At 38.3% G+C, this 21,774-nt stretch overlaps 2 protein-coding genes across 4 annotated transcripts; both read left to right on the forward strand.

The window, feature by feature from the left end:
• Positions 1 to 248: 248 nt before the first annotated feature.
• uqcrc2b (ubiquinol-cytochrome c reductase core protein 2b) lies at positions 249 to 8,779 on the forward strand. Of its 3 annotated transcripts, XM_088070247.1 has the most exons (15): positions 301 to 380; positions 2,985 to 3,017; positions 3,107 to 3,208; positions 3,476 to 3,625; positions 3,841 to 3,905; positions 3,989 to 4,045; positions 4,744 to 4,868; positions 5,632 to 5,729; positions 5,819 to 5,876; positions 6,044 to 6,139; positions 6,240 to 6,439; positions 6,555 to 6,635; positions 6,770 to 6,846; positions 7,671 to 7,824; positions 8,424 to 8,779. In XM_088070247.1, the coding sequence occupies exons 1-15, from the start codon at positions 348 to 350 to the stop codon at positions 8,505 to 8,507; spliced, it is 1,413 nt and encodes a 470-aa protein (XP_087926373.1). In that variant the 5' UTR covers positions 301 to 347; the 3' UTR covers positions 8,508 to 8,779. The 3 variants fall into 3 exon arrangements, with proteins under 3 accessions (XP_042364519.2, XP_042364520.2, XP_087926373.1); XM_042508585.2 differs by lacking the exon at positions 2,985 to 3,017 and having other exon boundaries at positions 249 to 380; XM_042508586.2 differs by lacking the exon at positions 3,107 to 3,208 and having other exon boundaries at positions 261 to 380; positions 2,985 to 3,071.
• A 1,325-nt stretch (positions 8,780 to 10,104) lies between these two features.
• On the forward strand, positions 10,105 to 21,774 carry LOC121959097 (uncharacterized protein C16orf52 homolog B-like). The gene is made up of 3 exons (XM_042508279.2): positions 10,105 to 10,889; positions 17,871 to 18,083; positions 20,467 to 21,774. The coding sequence occupies exons 1-3, from the start codon at positions 10,784 to 10,786 to the stop codon at positions 20,649 to 20,651; spliced, it is 504 nt and encodes a 167-aa protein (XP_042364213.1). The 5' UTR covers positions 10,105 to 10,783; the 3' UTR covers positions 20,652 to 21,774.

Genomic DNA, 21,774 nt, shown 5'->3' on the forward strand with positions numbered 1-21,774 from the left:
ATGTCCTTAAAATCCTAGGTCCTAAAATCTTAGAAGTGCACTAAAATCCTAGAAACATCTGAAAATCCTTGAAATGTCCCAAAGTCCTAGAACCATGCATGATGCTGCTGTGGCTGGCCCCTGGCCTCCTGGCATTTTGGAAAAGTGGCCCCTCAAGCAAAGCAGGTTGAGCGTCCCTGCTGTACAGTTTCTGGTTGTGTCTCGTGTCACAATAATCTCCGTGGCAACAGAGGGCGCACTCTCATTGGCCCATTAGTACATTTGCGAGTGAGGACCGCGCTGTGCATTCTGGGTAGGGCACTTTGACGCCGGCCATATTGGTCCATCGCTTGAAGGAGAGAGGGGAGATGAAGGGGATCCGGGGAATTAGTCAGCTCTCGGTAAGGACTCAGCTTTTTTGTCATGTATTGGTGTGTCGGGGCGGCTGTATGGAGTTTAGCCGTGTGTTTCACTCTTTTTGTGATATTCGGACGGTGTTAAAATTCCGGGTCGTGTCCGGACAAGGTGTGATGAAGAGCAGAGGAGGGAGCAGCTAGTCGTGACTCCCTGCTGAACTCAGCCAGCACTAACCCAGCTGATAACGTTGCATAATCGACAGCAGACGGGTCCAGACAGTTATATATTTATACTTCCTGTTAAAAACACAATTTAAGTTAACTCTGAGTCTGAGTAATGATAGTTAGCTTGTTGCTAAACTTGATTTAGCATCCCTTCCTCAGCTAATGTTGACGTTAGCATAAGCTCGCTTACCTCGCACTTGCCGGTATATATAATACCTTTAACATTCAACTTTATTGACATTTGAGACTTGTGTTTTTGTGTTTTCCGTTATATAACATCATCATTAAGTTAAAGTCAAACGGGGATTTCTATCGTGAAAAAACTGGCCTCATGATGCTGGAAAACAGTTCAGCCATTCATCTAAAAGTAAAGCCTTCATTGGTATTAAATTGTAAACTGTACAATTTTAACGATTTGAAACCAGGGAAAATTGGTTTGATTTCTTTCTAAAACAAATTAAATTTAAAGATGTACATGAAATATGTAAGTGTTTATAACCTGTTTTTTTCCAGCTTAAAAAAAAAAAATCAAAATCTACACAGTTTTGTAATTTTGTTGCTAGTTGTTTCCTTGGATTTGAAAATGTTATTTTCTAAATGTACTTATTTCTTGCAATTTGCAGAACAATTCTTACCAATTTGCTCATATATATATATATATATATATATATATATATATATATATATATATATATATATATATGTATATATATATTGAGAGAAATGGCACCGGTTTGCTCAAAGGTTAAATAATTGCAAAGGGAATCCAAAAGCAGCACAAGAAAAGTGATGTCAGTAAAATTATTACTTATTTTATTATTTTATTCATTTATTTAATTGTTAAATAATTCAAGAAATTCCTTTTCTCACACTTGTCATGATGAGAATCCAAGCAGTGGAATATCACATGCAGACTGAGAAACACAAAATTATTCATAAAACCAGCCAGAAATGCCAGATATTTCCCACTTCTTTTGGTAAACCAAATAGATACCTTTATGATATTAAAATATGTTCATTTTCTTCCATGTTTTCCGCTCTTAAAAGGCCTGTTTTTTCAACATTTGACATCTATAGTCTGGGTTTTATGTTACAATAAACATTTGGGCAAGATGATATTAAACTTTGGTTATGAGAAAATTGGTCTTAAACTTAATTGCAAGTGACATTAAAAAGTTTTTAAAAGTCTTCAGTCTATCTTGCCTTAAGGTGCATTTCAACAAACAGTACTACATTGTTTAACAACCTGGTTGTGCTGTTGTACAATTCCCAGCAGAAAAAGGAAAAAGGGAAATTATCTAAAAAAAAAAAAAAGAATAAAAAAGTGCCATTAAAAATAATATTGCTGTAAAAATATTCAAAATATATTATTGTCTAGCAGTTTTATTTGATTTTTTCTTTTATTATAAGCATCAAAGTAATTCTAAATAAAATATATAATTATCTTCACCCTAGCATTAAAGAAAAATCCAAATCTAGTAATTCCTTGCAATTTGCAGGACATTGCTTGCAAAGTTGCATATTGCCCTTTTCCCCTAAGTTTTTAAGAAATTCAAAGGTTTAAAACACTTGTGAAAGGTGTCTGAATGCAGCACCGAAAATGGATGTCTTTCCAGGTTTCAAATGGTTAATGTGCTGCTCATGTAAATCTAAAATGAGAAACTGATTGTACGTATGCTGTCAAGAGACTGAAATCACTACGCCTAAAAATATTGAGCCTTGAGGAGGCTTCTCATGCACGTTAGCCTGAAGCACTGAACACAGATTAGATGTCGCCCACACAGGCCTCCAAGTATTGCACCTGCCCTATAATATTCAGGGTTACCATGGTCATGGAAAACCTGGAAAAGTCATGGAAGTCATGTGTTTGAAAAACACTGGGTGAGTAGGAAAAGGGAAAAAAGTATGTGTCCTTAAAAAGTCATGAAAAGTTTTGAAGTTCTATCCATGAAAATGTGTTGGAACCCTGAATATTGCACCAGACTCAGACCAATGTAATTTCACAAGGACAAAATACCAAAAAATATCAATGATAAGGACAAAAAGGATAACATAAAATAATTGCAACATCTTGCAACGAAGTGAAATAAAATAATGATAATGGCAAATATAAAATAGCAGCTATTATGCAAGGGTAAAAAACATAATAAAATCAAGATAAGTTAAAAGTTATACATAAGTTTTTTAACATCACCAAGGCATCAGTTGAGGGTGTCAAGCTACACTATATGTATGTGAGAAAGGTACAAATAGAATAAATGATTAGTTGTCTGATTAGTATGTTGTGTAAAAGAAGCAATCACAGATCCACCCCCTCCCTATTTTATAATCTTTCATGTCTCTGATCACCCCCCTCCTCAAAGTGCCATTGCCAGCAACACATTAGTCGTAATGTCCCGCCTTCCCATGTTTTCTATTTTCCAGACAAGGCTTTATGCAGCCCAGGCTGCCCGTAAGGTGGAGTTCAGTGGGGCCGCCGAGCACGTTAAGTTTCATCCGCAGGATGTGCAGGTCAGTGGTTGTTGACTTGTGTTTCTTCTCCACAGAGACGGTTCCATGTGGCTGCCAGAGCAGGCCAGTCCCTCGCCCAGCCCCTGGCTGGCCTCAAGCTCTCTCCCGGGGCTGCCCACTCCTTCCAGGATGTCCATGTATGTTGGAGAGTAATGCGGATGGTTTGGCTGAGTCCACTCAGTCTGGTTTTGGGTCTGAGAATGAAGAAATGAGTTGGTTTTTCTTGTCGGAGAAGACGTGTTGTTCTTGTTAAATGCTTTGTCCATTTGTCTCTTACTATTATGTTAAGTATAAAATGCCATATCAATCAGTGAATGTCCAAATTGTAAGTAGAGGCTTGTTAGTAGACACTTGATCGAAAAGATGAAATTAAAGGACACCTCTTTTTTTGTCCTTCTGACCAGGTGACCAGACTGCCCAGCGGACTGGTGATCGCATCCCTGGAGAACTATTCTCCAGCCTCCAAGATCGGAGTGTTTGTCAAGGCCGGCTGTCGTTATGAGACCCCAGACAACCAGGGGGTCACCCACCTGCTCCGGCTGGCCTCCAGCCTGGTATGATAATTAATACTTGGTGTATTTTGAGTTTGATGCAGTATCAAATAACTGCTGATTATTCAGTATTTTCTTTGGTTGTCTTTTCTCCTCCAGTTTTATTACAGAATTATTCATATAGCCATAAAGCACAAGAGTAAAAATGAACCCAGTGTTTATTTTTTTATATGTATTCTGTCTCAGCTTGGTGTTGACTTCATTTTCTACTTTTCCAGACAACCAAAGGAGCATCATCTTTTAAGATATGCCGTGGTGTTGAGGCAGTGGGAGGCAGCCTGAGGTCAGTAACCTCCAAGAAAGATCATAACCAACAGCTGAAACAAGTTTCTTCAATAATGTGGATATCTGTATGTTTCTTTGCAGTGTGACTTCATCCAGAGAGAACATGATCTACACCGTTGACTGCCTGCGAGATGACATGTGAGTCTTTGAATAATATCAGCGTTGTGATAAATACTGCATGAGTCAGAAATGAACACGAATCATGATAACAATGTTCCGTGTTTGTAGTACATGGAGAAGAATTGAGTAACTTTTAGGGCCCTGACACACAAAGCAGACAGTCCGTCAATGTCAGACCATCAGTTAGCCTTGGTCGCCCGGTTTTTTTGTGGTGTGTCCAACACAGTTGACAGATGAATATGAACTACAGCTGCATGCCAGTTTGTAGTTTTACAAAGTTGCAGAATATATGTGCTAGTTAGCCGTTGCCTGTAGTTGTTATGGTGTGTTTAAGTGTAACACTTGCAGCATAATAACGGGCAACCTGTAGGCATGGACAAGCCGACATCAGTTTAAGACACACCTTCAACCTGGTAGCCCCGCTGTAATGGAGTCGCACATCCCTGCCATGCTGAGCTGACGTGCCAAACTAAACCAAGCCAAGCTAGCACATGAGGATGGAAAAGGGTTATTAGTAGTTTGGGCTTTAAATAATTCCAGTTAAATGAGTGTGACAGCATAATGTGAGAGTACTCCCTTACACCATTTTCTCACAAAACAAAGACAATTTGGTTCATTGGGGATTTTCACAGGAGAGGCACATTATGCTGCAGGAGGCACAGTTTCAGCACATCCTACATAACACATTTTTCTCCCCTTTCCTTATTTGCCTGCAGTGACACAGTAATGGAGTATTTGATCAACGTGACAACAGCCCCAGAGTTCAGGCCATGGGAGGTGTCAGACCTCACGCCCCGAGTGAAGATGGACAAGGCCCAGGCTGCACAGAGTGCTCAAATAGGTGAGCCTTTTCTTATTCTTGCAATGCACACACACATATAGACTAAACCTGCTATCACCCACTAACATCTGGCTTTTTAATGCAATGAGAACGCGTACGACACCTGGGTTAAATGACACCGCAGTCGACACAGGTTTTTACTGCTGCCGGCTCCGATCTGCATTGATGGGAACACAACACCTGGGTGAAAATGCTAATTTCAGCTCCTTAACCGGCAAGATGCACTGTCATTAATTACTGTCTGTCTCCTCCTAAGCAGTGCTAAAATCCAAATAAGTCTGCTCTGAATTTGAAAGAGTGACTTAATAAGTAAAAGATATATAAAGAGATGAACCACTGAAACCACTGAAAAGTTTTAAAAGACCTCTGTTCCTGCTGCTGTCTACTGTTTACCCGTTCTCCTGCCTATCTGTGACATCACACGGACACACCAACAAAACAACCCACACACAAAAGCTGACAGAAAGGCAGACTTGTGTGTTGCAGCTGTGTGGCAGTGGGAATGCAGCCTATATTTAGCAGGTTTATCTGTTTTTGAAAACCCCTGTGCACGCGGTAGTTTGGGTGGGAAAGAGGTATAATGTTTTAGATCTGTATGTCGACATTAATTTATCATAGAACTAGTTGCACAAAACCAAATCACAGTTTATTTGAAGTTTCCACCATAAAATCTGAGATAATGATTTATCAGTCAAAGAAGACAACCGTTAGCTCTAACATTAGAAAACTGCATCGTGATCGTGCCTCTTTCTCTCTCTTCCAGGTGTGATTGAAGCTCTCCATGAAGCCGCCTACAAAAACGCTCTCTGTTACTCCCTGTACTGTCCTAACCACATGGTTGGCAACATCCAGTCCGGACATGTAAGTGTTGTTCTAATGTTTATTTCCTTCAGACCGATGGTGTTAATGTACCCATTTTAAACCTTTCTAATGCTTGCATTTTTCTCCAGCTACACCAGTTTGTCCAGAACAATTTCACTAGCGCAAGGATGGCTCTTGTTGGACTCGGTATGGCTCATTATTATATCATATAACAATATTAATTGTAGCACTACTGTTTTCACTTACTGTGTTTTTTACAGCATCAAGTTAAAATTGTTGTTCAAGTAACATATCCAGCGCTTTCCAAGGTGATCAGAAGATCATTAGGTGTGTGATGTTTGTCTTTCCTTCAGGTGTGGATCACACGGTGCTGACGCAAGTTGGGGAGCAGTTCCTCAACATCCGCAGTGGGGCAGGCACCACAGGGGCCACGGCTCAGTATCGTGGAGGTGAGCTCAACTGACGTATAAAGTCAGCATTACAATGCAGCATCTGGAGTTTTCCTACATTGTAAAGGGAAATATAACACCATGAGTTTTCCCCGTCTAGGTGAGATTCGTATGCCGGGCATCAGCAGTCTGGTCCACTCAGCGGTGGTGAGCCAGTCGGCAGCGTCAGGCACCAGCGAGGCTCTGGCCTTCAGTGTGCTGCAGCATTTACTGGGAGCTGGTCTGCATGTCAAGAGGGGCTCATGCGCCTCCAGCAAACTGGTCCAGGGTGTTGCCAAGGCAACTGCTGATCCCTTTGATGTGAGTGGTCATCAGGTCTTAAAATAAACTTTCCAATGTTTCCTACACCGGAGCCTTGACTGACTTTAATTTTAGCAACACCTGTTTTAACAGTTTCCTCCCTTTTTCTGAACAGGTCAGTGCTTTCAATTCAAGCTACTCTGACTCTGGTCTGTTTGGCATCTACACCATTTCCCAGCCTGCAGTTGCTGGTGATGTGAGTATCCAGTCATCATGGCAAGAGTCTGCTCATCAGCACAAATGTAGTAGCTGCAGTCTTTGTTTTTTTTTGAAAAAGAAACTGGAAGTGGTAAAATGTCTTTAAATAACAGGTGTTCTCTGTCTCTCCAGGTGATTAAGGCGGCTCTAGCCGAGGTAAAGGCTGTTGCTGATGGTGGAGTCACAGCTGCTGACCTGACTCGAGCCAAGTAAGACAGACAGACAGACAGACAGACAGACAGACAGACAGACAGACAGACAGACAGACAGACAGACAGACAGAGACATGACTTAAAGTGTTTTTATTCCAGTTTACAATAAACATCATCAAAATGGGCTTTATGGTTATTCAAAAACATCTGGATAAGATGAATCCTGTTACCATTACATTAAAGTCATTTGGGGTTTCTCCCTTCCTCTCTCCAGTATTTAACTCTTTAAAACCTGCGTAAATTGAAGTGATTTCCTTCAAAAACATGAGAAACGGCAATGAGCAGATTTCAGAAAGTTGAGATATGGAGAAATTACCTGCAAACTATTTTGAAAAGTATCATAATTTTATATATATACTATTTTCTAGGTTATTTCATTTATTTTTTGCTAAATTTCAGGTAATTTTCTTGTATTTTCTGCATAATTTCTTGCTAATTTCTGGGTCATTTCTCCTTATGTTGCTCATTGCCTTCTGTTTATGTGTGAAAGAAATCAAGTCACTTTGCCCAGACTTCAGAGGGTTAAAGAGATTAAAGAAACATGATATATATAATGTCGTCACCTTTAGTTATGCTAGTGGACTGATGTTGTTTGAGGCTTTGGACAGAGCCAGGCTGGCAGTTTCTTTTCAGTTCTGGTATTCCTTTAAACATGATCATAAAATACCTGTCTGCCTGCTGTGACAGACACTGAGAAAAACTAAAAAACAATGATATAAACTAGACTACTTATACTTAATATTCAGAAGAAAAGAAGAGTTTTCCACTTAGTTTGCACGACTGTATCTTACGATGGGCTTGTGTTTGTTTTTTGTCTGCAGGGCCCAGCTGAAGGGGCAGTTCTTGATGTCTCTGGAGACATCGGAGGGTTTTCTGGAGTCCATAGGCACTCAGGCTCTGGCTGATGGGTCCTACTGCTCCGCTGAGGAAGTCTCCAAAAACATTGACAACGTCTCCTTAACTGATGTTGCCAACGTAAGACATTTAGTCATTGCCAGTGCTTTGTTGTGGTCAGGGTTGGACGTAGTCGTATATTATGGAATTTACTTCAGTACTTTACTTCAATACTTTATTTACTGTGAAAAAATATTTTGTAGTCAACCCTTAAAATGCTGAGCAAACTGGCTAGATTTCTTTCCAAAACATTGGAAGAAGTTACAAGTTACAAGAAAATTAACTGAAATTTAGCAGAAAACTAAATAAAATAAAATAGACAAGGAAAAAAATGTCAAAAAAAACCAAAACCAACAACAAACAAAAAAAAACCCCAATAACTACAAACGGTTAAAATAAAAACTAATTGTATGTATAATATTTTCTCTCTCTCTCTCTCTCCCTCTCTGTCAACAAATTTTCAAGTCATGTCCTTTTCCCTATTTCCTTGCAATTTGTGGGACATTTCTTACCGAGTTGCTCATTGCCTTTTTAGCCACATTTTCAAAAGAAATCAAACCAGTTTTCTCAGGTGTCACGGGTTTAAATGCATGTAAAAGACTTGTGAATGCAAATCAAGAAAGTTCATGCCGTTTCAGGTTAATAATGGTGCTCTTTACTTTCTTGTTTTTTAATTGCAGGCTGCAAAGAAATTTGTGACCGGCAAGAAGTCCATGGCGTCCAGCGGCAACCTCATAAAAACCCCCTTTGTGGATGAGATCTGAAGCGCTCCCCGTCACCTCGTGCTGTACCTAACTCTGAAGGCAAAGCAGAATTTGTTTCCTCCACATTTTGACAGAAACAAAGCAGACATCATCGATTCAGTTGTTCTGAGGGATATAATGTCATAACACCACTGGGTATTTATGGGTGTTGTAACAGTATATTATCAGGTGATGCTGCTCCGGCGCGTCACAAAGTCGTGCTCCCCTCATCTGTCCACATTAACTGTATAGCTGATGTAAAATAATGAATAAATTCTATCTACCTTACAGAGCTTTAAGTGTTTTGCTGTGGTTTTTTTATGTCTTTGATAGTGAAACATTTGTTAGTTTGACAGTCAGCTACATTCTTGACACTGGAAATGAGCGATTCACAAGAACAAACCTAATGTAAGATGTACTTATGTGCTTATTCTGGAGCTTTCGAGTTAATTAGACTAAATACGAATGAACTGTCAAGTCATTATGGATAAGAATCGGTGGACAGGGGAAGGATATGTCCCTATCTTTTTTCAAAATCCTGTTTGTGTACCTCCTACTTTCAAAAACATGTTTTTTTTAAACTAAAAAAATCCTGTGCAATACGCAACACTTAATGCAAGCCATCTGATTCTAGCTGAGAATGTGAATTGAGAGAGGCAGGGTTCACGAGGATCCTTAAAAAGTCTTAAAAGGCATTGAATTCATTAGTCTAAAAATAAGGCCTTAATTGGTATTAAAATGTCTTAAATTATATGTAAAAAATGTAGGTTTTTGGTTTTATTGTGAAATTGGTCTTAAATAGCATACTGAGTGGCATTAAAAAAGTCTTAGAATTAGATTTGCCACAAACTTCAGGTACCCTGGTACCAGAGTATATGTTGAAATGCAGGAAATGTAATTCAAATTGCACAATTTTTCATGAGGAGAGGAGGACCCCCAGACCCCTGCCACTCTGTCCCCCCGTCTCTTAAACCAAAGTTATGTTCTTGAGGAGCAGTGCTCAAAATTATGCAAATTTAAAGCTTCTAGTGGTTCCATCATGGCAGCTGAGCAAACTAACTATTGAAGACCGTGAAATATAGCTGGAAGCTATTTGACTACATAAGTGTGGAGGTGCAACTTCTATTGCCACAGGTGTATTAGCAACTCATGTAGTTTTTCTAATTTGTTTGCACCATAGATACACAGATTGTGTATCTATGGCTTGGACACATTCATGTTATAGGCTACTGTAAGAATAAAGAAAGAATATATTCATTTGACCAAAGCTGTGATGATTGATAGAAATATTTGCTTTTGTTGCAGAATTTTGCAAACAAAATAAAAAAAATTGGGCCAGGGGCTTTCAGTTTAGGTCTGTGTGTGAGGTGTTTTGAAACGTTACTTCTGAGTGGATACATGTGTTCAAGCAGATTTTACTATGAGATCAGTATTATCTGTTTTGAAAAAGTTTGGAAATGATGAAAAGTGTCAAATTATTTCCAAGAGAAGACTTATGCTGAGAAGGTGATCGAGTTGATCCTAGTTTCATTTATCATGTCTTATCAATTAAAAAAATGTAACTGGTCAAAATTGCATCATTTATGGTGATGTAAATAGTGCCAGGTCAGTCAGGAGCGTTACTGATTTTCTCGCGAGAGTTGTCCACCACAGACATGGAGACGCGAGCTGCCTAAATTTCAGTTCTCAGCGCCGTCCTGCAGGAAACACACTATCTGAGCGTTTCAGGTGATTATTTCAGGTGTCATTATTAAAAAGCTAAACTGACGATATTCAGCTCATGATTTTGGAGATTTGAAGCTCAGAGTGGCTCCTTGACTGTGAGCATGGGCGGCGTTTCCCGTCTGTGCGCGTCCAGAGGAAAGAAACAGAAAAGCTTCCATATGGGGGGAGAGAGCTCCATGCAGACTCAGGAAATAAGCCGACTGCATGCATGAATCCATCCTCACTGTTGCAGGTTTAATCAGCGATTATAGCAAACTCAAAGATCACCGGGATGTGGTGGAGCATCCGGAGCTAAGTGATCCATGAGCCCGGGCAGCGAGCCTCTCCACCGGGGCTGGAGAAGGGCCAGCGGGTCGGGTCAGGTTCCGCCGCTGGAGGACTAAATGAAAGTGGATACTTTGAATCTGCATATCCGCCCGGGATCGAACATGATGTGCGGACTAATGGTGGATCAAAGCGACCCCTTTCAGCTGGCTGGCTTCAGGTTAGGCTGCTGACTCCTAAATGTCCCGCCTCCCTTTAGGTGAGACAGAGGCGCACAAACACTCTGACCTCCGCCGGTGTCCACCGACATGGATAAACTCACCGTGATATCAGGATGCCTCTTCCTCGCTGCAGACATCTTCGCCATCGCCAGCATCGCCAACCCGGACTGGATCAGCACCGGAGAATCCGCCGGTAGGTCTTAGTCGGCACTTTGTTGCGCTCCTCCTGCACGGTGTTTGCTCCTCTTAACTGGCCGTGCTAACTCACGGTTCCCTAAAAAGTCTTTAAATACATTGAATTAATTACTCTAAAAAAATAAGACCTCTATTGGAATTTAAATGTCTTAAATCATTTTTTAAAAATGCTTAACCCCTAGAAACCTGGATCGACATCAGTTTTTTCGTGCTCTGTTGAGATGCCTTTTACAAGGTATTTAACCTTGGAAACCTATGCAAAATTGTTTGATTTCAGTGAGTCAATGAGCAACTGGAAAATTCCAACAAATTGCAAAAATTTAAGAAAATTACCCGCAAATTAGTTTTCAAAAAAATTTTTAAAAAATGGAAAATTTTAGGGAAAAATTCTATACAACTATATATATATAATTATAATAACCACATATTTCAAATTGTTGCATAAAAAAGTATACTTTTTTTTAGGATTTGTCTGGGGTCATTTTAATGTTTAGTTTTTATTTTTTTTCTCCTCTTTTTTGCTTAATTTTTTTTCCTGCTAATTTTTGGACCACGTCTTGTTCAGGAGCTCATTGGTTTCTATCCATGTTGATGAAAGAAATCAAACCAATCTGCCCAGGTTTTAAAGGGTTAAAAATGGGATGAAAGATTTTGTGAATCTTTTTTCTAATGTTGCATTCTAAAATTTCAAAGCAGCTGGTAACATATTTTATTGTTTCATTTTATTTTATTTTATTTTTAAATCTAGAACATCACAACATTCCTCTCGTAACGACGTCACAAAAGAAGTCAAGTTTTACAGTATAATAATTATTACGCTTTTTTATTTACACCTAAGTGATTGGTGTCAGTTCATGTTTTCCTGTTCTTCAATTATGGCTATTGTAAAATTGGTGTTGATTGTCATCCAAATAGCAGTTTAAAAAAGTCTTAAAAAATCTTAAATCTAACGTGCCATAAACTATCAGAACCCTGTTACTTTATGGAAAATGCTACGTTTACAAATCTGAAACTGTTTTAAATAATCTTTAGCCTCTTTTGGATAATCTAGTCCAGGTCTGACTTGTCTAACTATAGTGGTTTTTGATCTGGACCTGGTATAATGTGTTCAACGTGAAAAAAGCAGCGGCATCTTCCTTTTTGTGTTTTCACAAATATCATAAATCTGAAATTTTCACAAATCTGAAAGTGGGTTTCAGACAGCGTCAGGTCTTTACCTTAATTCTCTAAGATGCTTTCACAACAGTAAAAAAAAAAAAGCAGAGCATTGGTCACAGAGCAACCTCCCTTAACTCTCCCGTTAACTGCTGAGTTGGAAGCAACTTCAGCGTCACATCTGATTGTAAGAATTATCACATAAAAATCTGCGTCAGAAGTCCATAGATTGTCAGAGTGAGTGCTTTCAGTCTAAAATCAACACGCTTAAAGGAAACAGTTGCACCAAAATTGATAAATATTAATAGGGTGTGGTTCTCAACTGTTTGGCTTTGGATCATCAAAATGTTTGCAGGTTATGGCATCTGTGTGATCATGAAATATGAAAAGGTGAAAGTATCCAGTATTACACCAGAAAAGATCAGAAAAAAATGTTTCTCTTTCATCTGATGACCACCAACATTTGTCTTGGGAGCCCATTAATAGAGTGCGGATCCTCGGTTATGAATCACACTTTTAGAGAGTGAATGAGTGGCAACAAACCATAAAAAGGATGCAATAATAATCCATTGTCTACATTTTCTGCTGTCCCAAGGCTCAGATGCAAAATCGTGATCTGTAGTATTTTATTGTAACATGTTCAAATTTCCTTTTTTTTTCTTCTCAAGATCACCTTCACCCAGCGTCTAAGGCAAGGGTGCTGCTCAGTGATACTCAAGTTATGGCCCGCAGGCCAAAGCTGGTCCCCCAGCCGTTTTCTAATTCACAATAAAAGTAATGGAATTCACACTGGGAATTGTTTTTGTACTTTTAGTCTACAGAAGGTTCCAGAGCGCATAAAACAGCATCAAAAATAGAGCTTGTGTAACAAAAAAGTGTCGGAGGATCCCCGATAGCCCCAGTCAGAGGTTCTAGCTAAGCCCTGATTGTCCTGAAATCCCAGAAACAGGCTAAACTTCTAAAAACGTGCTAAAAAACATGCGAAAATCCTAGAGACAGCCTAGAATCCTAAAGATGTCTTAAAATCTTAGAAGGGTGTTGAATTCCTAGAAACGTCTTAGAATCCGAGAAATTTCTAAAACCATATATGGGGCTGCTGCTACTGGCCCATGACCTCATGTCATTTTTGCACAAGTGGCCCTCAAGCAAAGCAAGTTGATTTTCCCAATTTTGGCTGGTTTACTTTTCGTATGAGTCTACACATTTTTTTTTTTGAACGAAAATCCTTTATAGTATTTTAAATGACTCCCAAACACCCGTTGACAGATTTGAATGTGTAAAATCAGTGGAGCAAATAATAGCTAAGGATATTTCTCAGAACTTTGTATTTAATGGAAATTTAATGTCATAGAGAACACTTACAATTTTAAATTGTATATAAATACTGATTTAATTGATGATTTAATTACTATGTTTTATTAATATGTCTGCACCTGACATCAGAGTCAAATCATCACCGATACGATCGTTTTACAGCCAATCATTTGTGGAAAGTTAATGAGACAGTCTATGCTAGAGTTAAAGTGTTGAATACGGGTTCTGGCCAAATCCGACACATTTTTACTCACAGCCAGCCTCCCTGGTTATTGCAATAGAGTAATATTCAGATGCAAAGTCCAAAAGCTAAACATTGACTAAAACTGATGCAACAGACAAACAGTGCCACCACAGTATATGCACAGCTGCAGCCTCTATCCTCATGCTACAGTGGAGCAGAGATAAGTATGTAAATGGCGTGCCAAGTGGTTATTGCAGGATTTAATTTGTTGTAAAAATACTGACTGCTGCTGCAAGTTGAGTACATGAATAGTTTCTTGTCACATAATTAAATGAGTAATCACGCACCAAATCTTTCTGTCTCAAACATCACAGTACACAATGGACTGCAGTTCAGGTTTTACCTTATATCCCCCCATAGTAAAGGATGGTGTGAAATGACTGTACTAACTGTACTATAAGCTCTTTGTTCCTGTTTAATTAGCCGAGTAGTAATTACCTGAAGGCAGGAAGTGTTGTTTGGAATTGAAGATGTGGGACTTTTAGTTTGGCCTCCTGGGAGAATAATGCTTTCCACATGGAGAATTGAAGTCCCTCAGGCTCAGCCATGACGTATGTTTATTCTGAGTGCTTACTGTATATGTACAAGTGAAAAAAAAACAGATTTTTTTTCCTTAGATTTTGCCTCTGCACACAGCTCTTATGAATCTATTTAGTAAGCTCTCTCAATTTGTTAACCCTTAGAAACCTGGAGCGACATCACTTTCCTTATACTGCTGTCAGATACATTTCACAGTAATTAAACCGATGAACTCTGAGCAAATTGGTGCATTTTCTTTAAAAAACATGGGGAAAACGGTAATGAGCAACTTGGTAAGAAATGTTTCACAAAATGCATGAAATCAATAGATTTAGATTGTTTTTAAAGCTGGGAAAAATGTTTTAGGGAAAATAGAAAAAGCTAGGGAAAAAATATAATTATCAAAAGTACAGTATTTAAAATTATGTTACATATTAATTATGCTAATTTTTAGGGACTTTATACAGGTAATTTCTGTAATGTTGTTGTTTTTTTAAATTGTCTTTTCTTTTACTAATTTCAGGTAATGTTCTTGTACTTTTTACTAACTTCTTGCTAATTTTCGTTTTATTTCTTTTATCATTGCTGATTACCCTCTTCCCATGTTTTTGGAAGAAATCAGGATATTTTTCACAAGTTTTAAAGGATTTAACAGCCAGGAGATGAAGAAATTAAGAATAAACTTATTATCATAATATAATAGTGATAATATTAAATGCCCAAGCTCACAATATATGCCGTTTGACAACTTCTTATTGGTTATCATGATTCATAGAATCACACAGTTGGTGACGGTAACACTTGAGTTCATTATAGCTGCTGTTCAAACACTGATGTGTTCTCAAGCCGCGCTATCATAATTCTTTTCCATCTACCACAAGGTCAGTTAGCCTGCTGTGCGTGTGTGTGTGTGTGTGTGTGTGTGTGTGTGTGTGTGAGAGAGAGAGAGAGAGAGAGAGAGAGAGAGAGAGAGAGAGAGAGATGCATGCGGACGCGATGTGTGTTTGTGTGCTTAAGTGCTGTGCTGAGAGATTTAAAAGGGCAGGAAAATGTCTGAAAGTGTTCACTAAGTACAGGTTAACAGACACACAGATTATTTCTGTTTTACAAGGCCACAGTATAACTGTCAGGACTTGGATATTTCATATATTATTATTCATCTTTCAACTAAAGTGTACACCAATCAGCCAAAACATTAAACCACTGGTTGGCGAAAACATGGTTCATTTCATTGCTATGCAGTGTTTAGCTGACAAGCCTTTGGTCCTGGCACTGATGTGGATGCCACTAACGTGCTCCACCCAAAGACCTTAGAACCCCGAGCGAATTCGTGGGATTTGACAGTGGAAAAAATGACAATGGAAAAAAAGAAAAAAAAAATCTAGGGAAAAACAATATTTATAATTATTATAATGGTAATTTTGCACAAACATTCACTTGGACTCAACTATGAGCTGATTGGATTTTGATGGTCAAGGTCATGGTGACGTTGCACACATCTCATTTTCTTGAACACAATATCTGAAGATGGCCTTGAGGGAGTGTCCTCAAATTTGGCATAAACGTCCACTCTCACACAAGACTGAACTTATTAGAATCTCGTGGTCAAAGGTCAAAGGGCAAGGTCACGGTGACCTGATACAACATGTTTTTGGTCATATCTCAAGAATCCTTAACCACCTTGAAACTGTGTTGAATGTATTGATCCTCTGTGTGTGAAACATCCATGTTTTCATAGACATGGAGGCAAAGTGCAAATTGACCGATACAACCGAGTGACGGTATATCTAGATATTTTTTTCACTTTCTTTTTCTTGTTTTTTTTTGTTTGTTTGTTTACTCATTTTTGGATAATTTCCCTATACATTTTACTAATTTCTTGCTCATAACTGGTTAAATATTTTTTTTCTTTGCTCATTGGCTTCCCTTGTTTTTGAAAGAAAGCAGGCTAATTTTGCTCAATTTTCAAAGGGTTAACTCTTTCACCTTTGATTATTTTATTTTTATGCTGCCATTATTCTAATTCCCATTCATTCATTTTTGTCACTCCAGCTCTTTATCACTCTCTTAAATATATTTTCATGAAAAACAAAACCCACTTTCCATAATGGCATGAATCAAAACACATCTCTGTTGGACTCGGTGTATTTTTTTGGTTTTTTTGGAGTCCAGTATGCAGGGAAATGAATGCACTATTTACATTGTGGCCCACCCTGCAGTATGAAAGGATGTGCTGAGAGGGAACAGGATGTCCTGTGTATAGGGGGGATAGGTCAGCCTGCAGGAGGATGTGGTTCAGCCTGATTCTGGTATCATCGACCAGCAACTGAGGCCAACAGTAAAATGTAAATTGAGGGGTCTTAATGGTTTTAAGCAGCAGGTATTTATTCAAAAGCAGCTTATTTCATGTAATTTCCCTCCTAATTAAAAGACGTTTCAGTGCTTCCACGCGCTTTCCTGTGCCCTTTGCGATACTGCTTACTTGTAATATTGGCCTTTGTGACAATTCTGCAGTCGCTGGGTTTTTTAAATTTCCTTGAATAAATCCATAAATCCATAAAATGTATAAAGCTCCTCTTTCTTCTGTGCCTGCGGGGCCAGCACTAACTGCTTGTCGTGGATAATAAGAAAGGAAAAAAAGGAGAGAGACAAAAGAATAAATGAAGGTGTGGGAGGATTTCATTTATGTGCTCTGTGTTGTGTCGTATGTGTAGTCAGACTGGAAGCGGAGTGGAGCAGATGCAGTTTCTGTTGGGCTCCGTATGTGTGCGTTAGATGGCAACTTGCCATCTGAAGTGGGGTCATTGATCTTTTCATTTCTTACATTTTATAGTTTCTCTCTCTGTGATGCTTTCATGCCACAACCTTGAGGCTGTTTGACATCATTCATGAATCACCGGTTGGTCACTGCTGCTGCCGGCTCTCCACCCATCACACTGTTTCCATATCAACAGGTTCCTCGGCCCTCGCTCACTTTGGGGAATCAGAGTGACTCCTGGGAGGTCATCAGCCAGAAACATGTGAACAAGTGATGTCATATGTTGCTGTGTATTATAGGTTGTTTGTTATATAAAGCATACAAAGTCATCAAACAGGCTGCCAGCTGCAGATATGCTATAAACTGACTTTTATATCATGGAATTAATGTGCAGGAGACTGGGGAGTATTTTTATTTTGAGTTATGTTCTGCAATTTTGTAATAGCTAAAATACCATCTGGACTCGTGTTATTCCCTGTGGAGCCAGGCTTATGTTTTATCTCTTACAATCAATACTAAGGCTATTATGAACATACAGGAAATTAGCACCAAGTTGACAGTTGACCCTTTGAAAGCTGAGCATATTGGCTTCATTTCTTTAAAAACATTAGGAAGAAGACAAGGAGCAATGAAAGGAGAAATTAGCAAGAAATTAGTAAAAAGTACAAGAAAACGAACTAAAAATCAGGGGAAAAAGAACGTTAATGAAATATATAATTAAAATTGTATTAAAAAAAATCTTCAATGTAATTTTGAATTTGTAATTATGATAATTGTAAATATTTGTTCCTTTGTTTTCATTCATGCTGGCATGAGCTGTGGCTGGAGGCATTATGTTTTCAAGTTGTCCGTTGCAATTTGTCAGCATGTCTTTAGGGAATTTCTTCAACTTTTGCACAAACGTCCACTCGGACTCAAGAATGAACAGATTAGATTTCTTTTAGGTGTTCAAAGGTCATGGTGACCTTACACTCTCTGTCTCCATCCAGGCTCTCTGACTGTGGGCCTGGTCCGGCAGTGCCAGACGATCCACGGACGAGACCGGACCTGCATCCCCCCGCAGCTGCCCCCAGAGTGGATCACCACGCTCTTCTTCATAATCATGGGCATCATCTCCCTCACCGTCACCTGTGGTCTGCTGGTGATGTCACGCTGGCGCCGCGAGGCTGCCCGATACGCCCGATGGATTGCCTTCACAGGGAGTAGGTGTTGGCTGTCACCTTTAACCCTTTGAAACCTGAACAAATTGGTTTGATTTCTTTCAAAAACATAGAAAGAAGGCAATGAGCAACTTAACGAGAAATCACCCAAAAATTAGCAGGAAATTAGTAAAAATTTACAAGAAAGATATCCGAAATTAAAGAAATAGTTAAAAGAAAATAAAGAAATGTTTATTTTTTTCTGTAACCTAATTTAAAATAATTAGAATAATTATAAATATAGTTTTCTTGATATTTTACCCCAGGTGTTAAGACATTAAAATGTCTCAAACTAAACTTTCAAAAGTCTTACAAATGCTTAGAAAATGGAGGTGGGATTTTTATGTATGTTATTTCTGACTTTTTATTTCAAAAGCTCAAAATAATGGGTAACTTAAAAAAAAATGACCATACTACCAATATCACCATAGTCATATTTTATGTAAAATATTTGAAAATTTAAAAAAAATTTCCCTTAACCTTAGGTTATCAATGTTGCTCCATGTCGTTTTTCCTTCAGTATTGGCTACTGTAAAATTGATCTAGAATTTAATTCCAGGTGGCATTAAAAAATAGTCTTAAGTTGCAGTTGCCTTAAGCTGTAGTAACTATGTTTCTGCATTAGATGACAATTGCAATAATGTCATGTTAAACCCTTTTAGCTGTCAAGTACCAAATTATAGGCAGAAATTAAATGCAGGTGGAGCGAAAACTACCCGTTATAGTTTATAAGATGCCTGTGAAAGTCAGAGATCCTACTTGAGAATCTCACAGGGAGACAATGGATCTTACCTTGACATCAGAGTTCTGCGTTTCATTTCAAGAAAGCTTTTAGTCTGGTAATTATGAACATCTTGTCAAAGAGACTGCGGAGGAGCTCTAATTGATGGGCTGCTTTCTATTTTTTCAGGAACGAGACAGAGTTTGTCTGTTAGAGAAGGCCAGCGCGTGAGCTTCACTTTGTTCTAAATATAGAAAAATATAAAGCAGGTTCTCATGAGGAGACCATCAATACTGGTGGAGGTTTTTAGTCACACACATTTTAATACCTGGAAGCTGTGAGCCCTTCCTGTCTGAAACAAACAGACCCAGTGATTTATACAGGTTAAAACACTGAATAAAGCAGTTTCCCATTTTAAAAAATCAATCAAAAATCTGTGTTTTTGTCAGGCCAAAAACGTGACTGGTCGTATGTAGAACCACTCTTTGGTTTGTCCAATCTGGGCTACTGTAGAAACATAGCAGTGCTACATGGCGATCCTCGTAGACGCAGACCTGCTCCCTATGTACGTGGAGATCAGCTGCTCATTCTTATGTAACAAAAAACACTATGGTTCTTATTTTTAGGTGATTGGACACTAAAGAAAACATACTGAAGTTTATTAAAAGTTTATCCATCACATTAAACTGTTTAGCCATTACCCCTAGATATCCCAATTTATATACTAAAGTGTTTATTGATCACTTTTAGCTGTTTCGACTCATCTGCTGGCTTATTAACCTGCTTTCATTCACTCTTAAACGTGGTTTTCAGGCGGTATAGGTAACATGATATTTGGATTTAAAACATTGTAATTTCTGTATTTTCAAATGTGTTGGGCTTCTCTAAAATCTTTCCTCATGATCCCTGGCAAACTTCACTCCATTTATCTGACAGCGTTAGATACTTTAAAAATTACGTTTTTTTTGCATAGAAATCACGTGTATATAACATATGATGTTTTGTTATTATTTAGATTACCCAACAGTTAACAGAAGTACAGGTGAATCGATTAACTGATTAATTCATTTGCCAATTATTTTGATAGACATTTAAGACTTTTTCTTTTACATTTTCTTTTTTTTAATAATCTTGATTTTTTTTAATGACTTTGTTTTTTTGGGGGTGTTTTTCTTCTTTTTTAAGTAATTTTGAGTGTGGTGTGTTTTTTCATATTGACTTTTGATTTTTTTTTGTTTTTAGTTGTTCTGTTTTTTATTTTTATTTTTTTTTCTGTGTGTTTTCTTTCTTCAGAATCAGAATCAGAAAAAGATTTATTGCCAGGTATAGTTAACACAATACGAGGAATTTGTTCTGGTGGGTTGGTGCAACATAAATATAGAAAAAGAAAACAGATAAAATAGAAGATACAAATATAAAATATAAAAAGTACGAGTCTTGCATTGGGTACCTTTTCTTTTAATACTTCAATTACATTTTCCTGATGATACTCACTTTTACTTAAGTATCATTTACAAAGCAGGACTTTTACTTGTAACAGAGTATTTTCACTGAGTGATATTAGTACTTTCACTTGAGAAATGAATCTATATACTTCTTTCACCACTGGTCTAGAGGGGATATTAATCTTTTTATCCTGTCCTTGTGTTTTTTTCTCTGTCACAGTGGTCCTGTTCTGCATGGCTGCCCTCATATTCCCTATCGGCTTCTACATCAATGAGGTTGGAGGACAGCCATATAAGCTTCCCAACAACACAGTGGTGGGCTCCTCTTATGTACTCTTCGTCCTGTCCATATTCTTCACCATAGTGGGACTGCTGTTTGCTGGGAAGGTATGTCTGCCTGGCTGACAATCTCTTCATCTCATGTTATATCTTTGAAGAAAAAACAAAACACCACCACTGGAGGCAAATTTTGTGACTCCTCTGTGGCAGTGTTGAAAGTATCGCTGAATAAAACTGAGAAGCACCTGTTTGTCGTTTTGGACAAATTGTCACGATGCTTTTATATGGAGCCGAAATCCTCGTGTTCCATCCATCTGTTTGTTGAGAGACTGAGCAGGAGCAGAGAGCTCGGAAACAGCTCTCATCATTTTCCGTCCTGAACGATGAATGTGAAGTGGTGACCAGACATGAAGAATATTAAAAACACACACCAGGTAAATGGATTCAAACATCTGACTTTCAAGCTGCATTATCCGTCATTTTAATATTTAATGACGGATAACAGACGACTCTTGCTCTTCTCTTCCCATCAACCACGATGCATATAGACTGACCAACTGATGCCGGCTAAAGCACCAAATATCGACCAGTAACCTCCAGTATGATGGAGGCTCTTCTCTGTCAGCTGGCCACACAGAACAATCTGTTATATATACACCAGTGTTTCACATTTTATTTATTTAATGTTTTTTTTGTAAAGGATATTTTTAATTAAAAAGGCCTAATGTATCCCAGAGTTTCCTGTTGTTAATGTGTGTGGTGGATCACTTTGCCTTAAAGAGCTGTAAACCTTAAAATAGTTGAGTTTTAATGTCTTGAGATCAAATCTAAAATTCTGGATATGTTATGATTTCAGCATAAAAATGTTATAATGTAAAATTAGCTATCAGGAACCATCTGTCTCATTTTGAGGGGTGGTGATGTGTTACAGGGGGGTGAGCTGGGGATGAGTTAACCCTTTGACAGTACGGATCAATGGTGAGCACCAGAGCTGCTTCTCCTCTATTACAGCTATCTTTCCAGTAATGTAGTGAATGTATTCATCTTTTGAGCATTTTCTGTTGTTGAAACACTGTATGAAGACATAACTGAATCTATGACGAGTTTGTTTTATATATTTGAGATGTTGATGCCAAATTCATTTCTGTACAAATGACAGACGGCCAGTCTGTGATGATTTCTAGAAGCACTGTGATGTTCTTGAATGAGCATGAAAGATCTCATTAAAAATGACTCATTTGAACTCTGA

Source organism: Plectropomus leopardus, chromosome 19 (assembly GCF_026936395.1).
Source record: "Plectropomus leopardus strain MGB_pleo_1.0 chromosome 19, ASM2693639v1, whole genome shotgun sequence".
NCBI lineage: Eukaryota > Metazoa > Chordata > Actinopteri > Perciformes > Serranidae > Plectropomus > Plectropomus leopardus.

Excerpts from the sequence above, each read along its gene's own strand:
- LOC121959097 (XM_042508279.2), top strand. The coding sequence starts at position 10,784 with ATGGATAAACTCACCGTGATATCAGGATGCCTCTTCCTCGCTGCAGAC. Across the intron at positions 10,890-17,870 it reads CAGCACCGGAGAATCCGCCG|GCTCTCTGACTGTGGGCCTG; the intron begins GTAGGTCTTAGT and ends GTCTCCATCCAG. Across the intron at positions 18,084-20,466 it reads ATGGATTGCCTTCACAGGGA|TGGTCCTGTTCTGCATGGCT; the intron begins GTAGGTGTTGGC and ends TCTCTGTCACAG.
- uqcrc2b (XM_088070247.1), top strand. The coding sequence starts at position 348 with ATGAAGGGGATCCGGGGAATTAGTCAGCTCTCG. Across the intron at positions 5,877-6,043 it reads GATGGCTCTTGTTGGACTCG|GTGTGGATCACACGGTGCTG; the intron begins GTATGGCTCATT and ends TCTTTCCTTCAG. Across the intron at positions 7,825-8,423 it reads CCTTAACTGATGTTGCCAAC|GCTGCAAAGAAATTTGTGAC; the intron begins GTAAGACATTTA and ends TTTTAATTGCAG.